At 38.4% G+C, this 8,154-nt stretch overlaps 1 protein-coding gene across 1 annotated transcript; it reads right to left on the bottom strand.

Annotated features, from left to right (window-relative positions):
• Positions 1-4,262: 4,262 nt before the first annotated feature.
• On the bottom strand, positions 4,263-6,922 carry LOC149025083 (BIIDXI-like protein At5g11420). Its single transcript, XM_089145293.1, has 3 exons — positions 6,756-6,922; positions 5,238-5,735; positions 4,263-5,092 (listed from the first exon to the last, which is right to left on the bottom strand). The coding sequence occupies exons 1-3, from the start codon at positions 6,829-6,831 to the stop codon at positions 4,557-4,559; spliced, it is 1,110 nt and encodes a 369-aa protein (XP_089001419.1). The 5' UTR covers positions 6,832-6,922; the 3' UTR covers positions 4,263-4,556.
• Positions 6,923-8,154: the final 1,232 nt, after the last annotated feature.

Below are 8,154 nucleotides of genomic sequence, written 5' to 3'. Positions count from 1 at the left end.
TTTCACCAACACCAGTATAACCTGTGGTCCTGTGCTGAGGTTTATATAGTGCGGATCCCTGAACTTTGGCTTGCAATTGACGCAAATATCTCTGCCGTTGGATCGGATCCCGCTTTAAAATGCCGCTTCAACGTGAGCCCTACACGTGTCACGATGACGGGCACCCTAAGGTTGCGTTACGGCAGTTAATATAAATTTATATTTGATTGATATTTTGAATTTTGAATTTGAGTAATAACGAGCATGGGCTTCACTCTTAAACCCATATCCATATTGAGGCCCACAATTTTTTAACTCAAAAGGCCCAAATAGTCCATGGACTCTCTTATCCATGCAAGGCTTCACCAATTATCGACTGTAAATAGAGGTGGAAGTGAAATTCTGGTATATGAAGGTTTACTCTTCAAGTCTAACCAGGTGAGCCTAGTGGCACCGAACTCAGGTTTCACAAGCCCAACTGGCCCTATACTCTGAAGTCCACCTCACCCCATGACCTATAGGGCAACGTGGGCCTTGAGTACACCTAAGCCTACTTCGCCGGCCCAAGTTTCATGCAAAACTACAATTTCAACAAGCATACTAAAACAATATTCATATAACGGATTCGAATCTCACTAAAGAGGTCATGGACTCCACGTTCCTTGTGATATATGTAATAATCCTCACCACAAATATGAAGCTACCTGATATAGAATAAATAAAATGGCTCGAACCAGTTCGGATAAACCCAGGTTGGACCAAGTCGAATAAACCCAGGTTGAACCAGTTCGGATACACCTAGGTCGAACAGACCAAGTCAAGGTCGGTTATACAAGCGTAAAGGCAGGATAACAAAGTGAATCCTAGTAGATTGATAACCGAAGACAAAGTATTCGACTGGGACTCAATAACTCATATTTGAGTAGGACTCAATCACTAAAGTTCGTATTGCAGTCCAAGTAATGTTTTAGTTCGAAACGAATTCATACGTAGATAACCTATAAAAAGGTAAAGGAGCACAAGAGAAATATACGTTAAATAGAACTATCACTATTTGAATTCTTATTGTTCATTACTTTCTTGTCTTCCTCAATCGGATTCCTAACTAGATCGTCGGAGGTGAAAACTTGACCTCCACGGTCGAGCTCATTCTTGTAGGTTCATCCGGCTAAAGGGACGAACAGGATTGTGCAGCAACACTATCAATTTTAAAATAAATAAATAACTCCATATAAGAGAAAAAGTTTTTTACTTCAAAGAGTGGTTAGACCAGCAGTTCTATATATCTATTTCTCTTCTATAGAATAACAAGAGAGACTATAGATGTCTTTTTCATATTAGAAAGAAAATAGCAAACTATAATTTAATTTTCTCATTGTTGGAGGGTAATATTATCTTTAAGAAAGAAAAAAATTATTTGTTGACAGGATGAACCTAATATTTTATTTTAAGTTGGGCTAAGAATAATTGATGGGGTGACGCTAATACTTTTCCCTTAGATAATTATAAAGTGATCCGTTGAACACTAAATCTACACACAAAATCTATACTCCTTTGTGTATTTATTGCAAATGTGCCTATGAATCAATTGTTCATATTTTATTTCATTGTCCTTTTGCAAAACTTTGTTAGAAGGCTTCTCCCCTTAAATTAGATACAAGCATTTTCCATGGCCATGACATTGTGGATTGGTGGAATTTTATTGAATCTCTTTTCAATCTAGGTAATTTAAATTGGGTGTATACTATTTGGAGTGTAGTAGCTTGGTTAATTTGGAAGGCTAGGAATGTTTACTTGTTTGAAGGACGAGAGCCCAACATAAATACTTTTCTTTGGTCTCTAAATGGTTTGTTACAGGATATTAGTGGTCTCTTTTTTTAGGTTACTTCTACATCGGTCACAACTGGAGTGTTGGATTCTCATATGTTGAATGTTTCCTCAGGCGTATTATTTAATGATGTGTCTCTACAAATGACAAACGTTGATGATATCAATTTTTATCATGTTTTTTCAGATGGTTCATGGGATTCAACAACTTCTCGTAGTGGTCGTGGAGGAATTATCAAGACATCCTCTAGGTCTTTTATAGCTGCTCGTATAAAAGCAGGTTGGGCTCTATCTACACCGCAGGCGGAGCTGGAAGCGATTTATGACATCCTTCAACTTGCTTTTACTATAGGGATAAAGAATATCAAGCTTTTTTCTGATTGTCAGGCCGTGGTCTCCAGTTTACATGGTGAACCTAGTGTTTTGGATTGGAATTGTTCAAATTTGGTTTAGCTTATTAAGAATTTTTTGCTGGGGTTTGACACTTGTTTAGTAGTTGATATTTCGAGAGCAGATGATGTTTTTGTAGATCTATTAGCCAGAGGTGCTCGTTATTTAGGTATTTATAAAGTTTGGTGGATGCAGCCATTACGAGGTCTTGATCCTTTCTACTCTATTCCTGCTAGGAGAATTTCCCCAGACTTGTTTTTCTGAATGAATTTCTTTGTCTGTGTTTGGTCAAAAATCTACACACAAAATAAAGAAATGGTAATTTTCATCTGGACCCCCTAAGGTTTGGTCTATGTCATTTTTAGTCCAAAAAAACTGAGACTTTGTATCTGCCTCCCTTGTACTATAGAAAAAGTCAATTTAAGGACAAATTATTAATTCTATGACGAATTTGCCCTTATTCCTTTTTTTTCTTTTTTTACATTTTAAGGGGTTAAAGTTGATTAATTTACAAAATCAGTCCCTCTTCATTATCCAATTCCCAAATCGATGGTTCTAGACTCAGTGTCACCTTGCATCATTCAAGTTCTTCTCTCGGTTTGTTATTGTATTCTCAGTTTCAAGTTGGGAGCAAACCGATCCGCTCTGGAGGTCAGTTCTTTAAGTGGATTAGGATAGGGAACAAGGTGGTCGAATCTAGAAGAGTGTTGGTGACTTGCGATTTCAATTTGTCTAATGCTTCTTCCTTTGATTTACGCCAGCTATCCATTAAATTTTTGTAATTTCACCTCATTCTCTTCGAACTCCTTTTGCAAGTTGCTGATTTTGAATCAATTGATCATCTACTTACCAACAATAGCTGATGCTTATCTTGATTTGTTTGTTGTTTGATTTTGTAGGGAAACAAGTATCAAATAGCAGTGGAGCTGGTGCGAGCATCAACAATGGCGAACCTGAAGAGGATGATTCATTATCGTCTCTGCTAGGAAGGCTATTAACGGCATGCCCCCTTCGGGCAAGACGGCGGCCATTTCCCACGCGAAGCAGCTGAGCGATAGCTCTTCGATCGCTATATTCTTGCGATAGCGAAGGTCAGATCAATGTGAGCGAAGTTACGGCTTTAGGCGAAGAGCGAGAGCGATTCTATAATAGATTTTAATTTCTAACTCCTTCCAATCTGTTTCATTCATCAACCGATGTTGTGTTTAGCTTCTGATTGCATTAATGGCGGAGTTGAAATAGGGTTTCAAATTTTCAATTTGGAGGCAGGGTGTGGGTGGTGTGAACTGACTTTCTCCAAGATAAATAACTCAAAGACATGGTTGCGAACTAGAAGTTGGAAGAGTTCTTTCAAGGTATGCGAACCCTAGTTGGAGATTAAGTTTTATCTATTAATTTTCATTTCCTAATCTTCTAGTAGGATTTGGAAAATAAGGTTTTAGGATTGGTAGAACCAGGATTTGGGAATCGGGTAATGAATGAGGGTTTCATTTTGTAAATTAATAAACTTTAATCCCTTAAAATGTAAAAATAAAAAAATCTATATTAAAAATAAAAAAATAATAAGAGCAAATTCGTCATAGAAGTGATAATTTGTCCTTAAATTGACTTTTTTTATAATACAGGGAGGCAGATGCAAAGTTTCAATTTTTTTGGACTAAAAATGACATAGATCAAACCTTAGGGGTCCAGATGAAAATTACCCATAAAGAAATGATCGTTCGAAATGATTTAACTTTTTTTTTTCCGAAGAAATCTCCAAATAGATGTTGAATGAATAAATCATGTGTAAATATAATCTATAGGCACCATTAGACTTTACCCTAACCATTGAATTAAAATATTTTACATATAATTGAACCCTATCTCGCAGAATTTCTCCAAAGGGAAGACCTAGTTTGCAAGAGATGGTCAAACGTTGCAACGTCTTGGCTGTTACTTTTTCAGAAGACTACAGTTTGAACTGTGTTCATCAAATTGCAGAGGAGGGAACCAGTAAAATTACAGTGACCCAGGAAAAGAATTTAAAAAGCTATTTATGTAGAATAAGTTTAAATACAACATGATTATTTCGAAGGTAAAACTTCCTTTTCAAATTCTATTCAAGTTCCTTATTTATTCTCCCAGATTAACTACATGATCACTAAAAACTCATCACACAGCTAAGTACATTCCATATTAGTATACACTCTACCCATTAAATATATCAACTCAAAACTGACATGAAGATGATGATGATGATAGAGAGATGAGATACCATCACCATTCATACACGTTCAGACTTTAGAGTTATAAACCCTCGCTTTAACTCTCTTCTTCTCTTAATTTTCTTATCTCTTCTGCAACTAGATCTTACGTACTTAGCTCAAGCTACGTCGCGGCTTGCGAACGCTGAGCAGCTTCACATCATCGATGACAGGTCCACAGAGGGATGCGTCGGTCTTCATGGTGTAGTAGGTGCTGAAGAACATCACCCGGGTTCGTTTAGACACAGCCGTGAACCTTAAAACCGCTCGCTTCGAACCTCCTTTTCCCTGTGACTCGTACGACACTTTGAGGGTAGCCTTTCCTGCGAAGGCCTCCACTATCATGGACCCTTGGCAGGCGTTTCTCGCGTCTCCGACGGCGAAAGTTAGGGAGTAAACTTTACCAGGGATGGTTCGAGCCACCTGCGCAATGGCGCTTTCTTTGCCGGCCACCAGCTCCACCCCACGCGTACCCTGCGGCACCGCGAAATGGTCGGAGTCTATGTAGTTCACGGCTTTAAGCGATTCCACTATCCACCCTGGCAGTGGTGAGTGGTCGTCTTCGATGTTTGGTGGGACCAGCACTCCGTAGGTTGTGTTTGGTATCACGTATGGCCCTTCTTCGAAATCCCCATTCTTCAAAAGATTCTCTGTTGAGTTTAAGTATCGTCACCAAACAAACCATTTTGTCATCAGTTTAAATGCCCATAAGATCACTACCATGGAATAAAATGAAATTAACAGTGAAAAAAAAGGGTAAAAGGGTTGGCGTAGTTTAGAAAGAAAGTAACTTACTGTTGGTGGCTCTAGGAGGGTACAGAGTCCGCATGGCGATGGAATCAATGAGGGGTCCACAAGCGGCGTCCTCCTCCACTCCAGGGTTATGGATTAGAATCTCGATCTCTGGATAATCAGCCTGGAAGGCCCACGCATAGGAATCCCATCCACTGCTGCTGTACAAAGTCTGCATGGGCAGCACACCAGAGTCTGGTGCGACAGACACGTTCAGCTTTTCCTCCTGGGCGCATGTGCGAGCTGCACTGAAGGTGATGGAATAGTACATCCCCTTGGTTACCTTCACCTTCTGTTTAATAGACGCTTCATTTCCAAGCCTCACTGCATGTGCTCCCGCCGGTACAACCAGTAACATGTCTCCCTGTTTCTGGCCCGACTTTATATATTCCACGTAGCCTGCTAACTCCCATTCTGGAATCCCATGACGGTCTGTCACCACCGTTCCGTTAAGCTGAGATGACTTTGGTCCTTTCTCAAAGTCCCCGTTCGGTAATAACCCTGAAAACCAAGATATGGGAAATTAACTCGGCCGGGTTAACAACTTGATACAACCGATTTTCAAAAAAAACTCCCCCAATCGGCTAATCCCTATCACATCAATTTGTACCAGGTCTCTTGGACCACGGAAAGATGGTACAAACTTGTCAATTAGGGTTTAGAAGAGAAGATTGACTGTTTTTGTATGGAAAGAGAAAAGATTCTCTCTTTTTGTATCTCTATTTATTCATCCAAGCAACCAAGCGCATCAAAGTAAATGAGATATCTACCGACGAAAAAGAATAAAGCTAGGCGAAGACTCATTAAATGCTTGAATGACACATTTACCCTTCACTAAAACTCGAATTTCATCGGTCAAAGTGAATTAAACTGAAGGGTAAAACCGTGAAAGTGTTCGTCGTCTACCCGTCTCTGACACGATGCGTCACAGAAGCAAGAAGACACAATCTCTGTGGCAGCATAGTGAAGGAAGTAAAGGCTCCCAGTTATTTTCTACGAATTGACCAAACACCCCTCAGAGGTAGTAAAGGCTTTCCGGCATTTTTCTGAAAATGACCAAAACACTCCCCTCGGCATGCCATGCGACAATGGGTTATTTAGGTCATTTGGATGAACTGGAATAATGGAACTCAGCACTCGGATTCAAGATTTTGAAATTCTTTCTTCACCAACCAACCAGGGTGAGAGAAAAGAGAAATTCGAGAAATCTGAAAGTTTACAGGCGAAGAAGCTGTTAAACCTTGGATCTCATGACAGATAACTAATGGATCTCACTTCAACGGAGGATGACTGGTTCAAACCAAAGCACATTCTATGTAAGAACTAAAAAACTTGCAAGAATCGGAAAGTTAAAGAGAAAACTAAGTTTCCAGCAGCTTATAGTGCATTCACCAACCATAGATCTAAAGAAAAAAGAGGAAGAAGAACTCAAGGAGAAATCCACCATGTATTTATAGTTCCTACTACTCACTCAAACGAAAGAAACCAAATAAGAAAAAAATTAGTTAGAGCTAGCTTTACCATCGGTGAAGGCGAAGGAGACGTAGCAGGTGGCGCAGAGTAGGACCGATAGCAGTGAAATGGCGAACTTTTCCATTGCAGAATCCCAACGACTTCAGAGCAGAAGCAACAAGCAACAAGCAAGAAGAAGAAGAAGAAGAAGAGAAGAGAAGTAGAGAACCAGTGACCGCGAGATGCGATGTGCTTCGAAAACAGTGAGGGCCTGGGCCATTTATCTGTGCCAGCTTCCAAGAATTTCCCCAGAGTTCCACGAAATCACAAGAATGCCACGAGTCCGCCATTAGCCGATATGAAATAGACACGACTAGTGTGAATGTGATACCATTTTCACGTGGGGAGATTTGATTGAACTTCCTCCTATTCTGTTTGGATTTCTTTTGATTGGAGAAAGACAAAAGCTGCCCAACTCACATGGTTTTCTCCTATTAGTTATTACATCTAAATCCATAACACTTCTCCCTAGACTTTCGGCTGGTTGTTTCTACAAGGGTATATCTGTGATTTCAATTTATATATTTTTTATTTTTTAACTGAAAAACAAAACTCTGATTTATTCTTGTTTATGTTTCATTTTTATCTTTTAAATTTTTTTTGGGGTGCAATAAAAGGATCAAACAACCAAGAAACCCCGCTAGTTTTGCTTTAGGGCTTGTTTATTTATATGAATCCAGAGATTTGAAATTTCTAGATTCATGAATCTGAGAATTATACTTGTTTGGTTGTAAAAATCTCTAGATTCATGAAATCTAGAGATTCACCTTTTTACACTCAAAATGTGAATCTATAAATTTATGGGTAAGTGGTGAAATCCAAAGATTTCAAAAAACATATTTACAAAAATCACATCGATCAAATAGTATTTTAGGATGAATCCACATATTTCATTCCACAACTAACATCTAATTTTATAAATTATAATTCAATAGATTTGAAATCTCCAGACTCATGTAATCAAACAGGACCTTAAGAATTTTGAGATTTCAAAAAATTATTTATTTGCATATTCACAAAAATCACGTCGATCAAATGTATTTAGGATGAACCACTTTTCATTCCACATCCTCTAATTAGGAATTTTCAGACACTGAAATCTTCAAAGATCTAGAACTCTTGAGGACTTCTCCACAGAGAAGTATGGATCTCTACCACTCTACCAATCCTACATTGAATTGCCATTTTTTCCATAACTAGAAGTGTAGTAATCTATATTTAATATGCAATACTTCAAGGATCACGTATTATAGTAGATAACTCATTATAAGCCAGCTTTATATTAAATGTTATTGGAGAAAAATATAAAATTTACTAATAAGAGCGAGCTAAACTAATAATAACTCAAGCATTTTAGTCAACAAGAAAACATGAGATCTAAGGAAGCAATAGAATCACTTGTATGTGA

This window comes from Hakea prostrata, chromosome 2 (genome assembly GCF_041222555.1).
Source record: "Hakea prostrata isolate BN-2017 chromosome 2, UWA_Hpros_2, whole genome shotgun sequence".
Lineage (NCBI taxonomy): Eukaryota > Viridiplantae > Streptophyta > Magnoliopsida > Proteales > Proteaceae > Hakea > Hakea prostrata.
Note: the sequence above shows the minus strand (reverse complement) of the source record. Positions and strands in the feature narration are given on the sequence as shown.

Excerpts from the sequence above, each read along its gene's own strand:
- LOC149025083 (XM_089145293.1), bottom strand. The coding sequence starts at position 6,831 with ATGGAAAAGTTCGCCATTTCACTGCTATCGGTCCTACTCTGCGCCACC. Across the intron at positions 5,736-6,755 it reads CTCCTTCGCCTTCACCGATG|GGTTATTACCGAACGGGGAC; the intron begins GTAAAGCTAGCT and ends CTTGGTTTTCAG. Across the intron at positions 5,093-5,237 it reads CCCTCCTAGAGCCACCAACA|AGAATCTTTTGAAGAATGGG; the intron begins GTAAGTTACTTT and ends TAAACTCAACAG.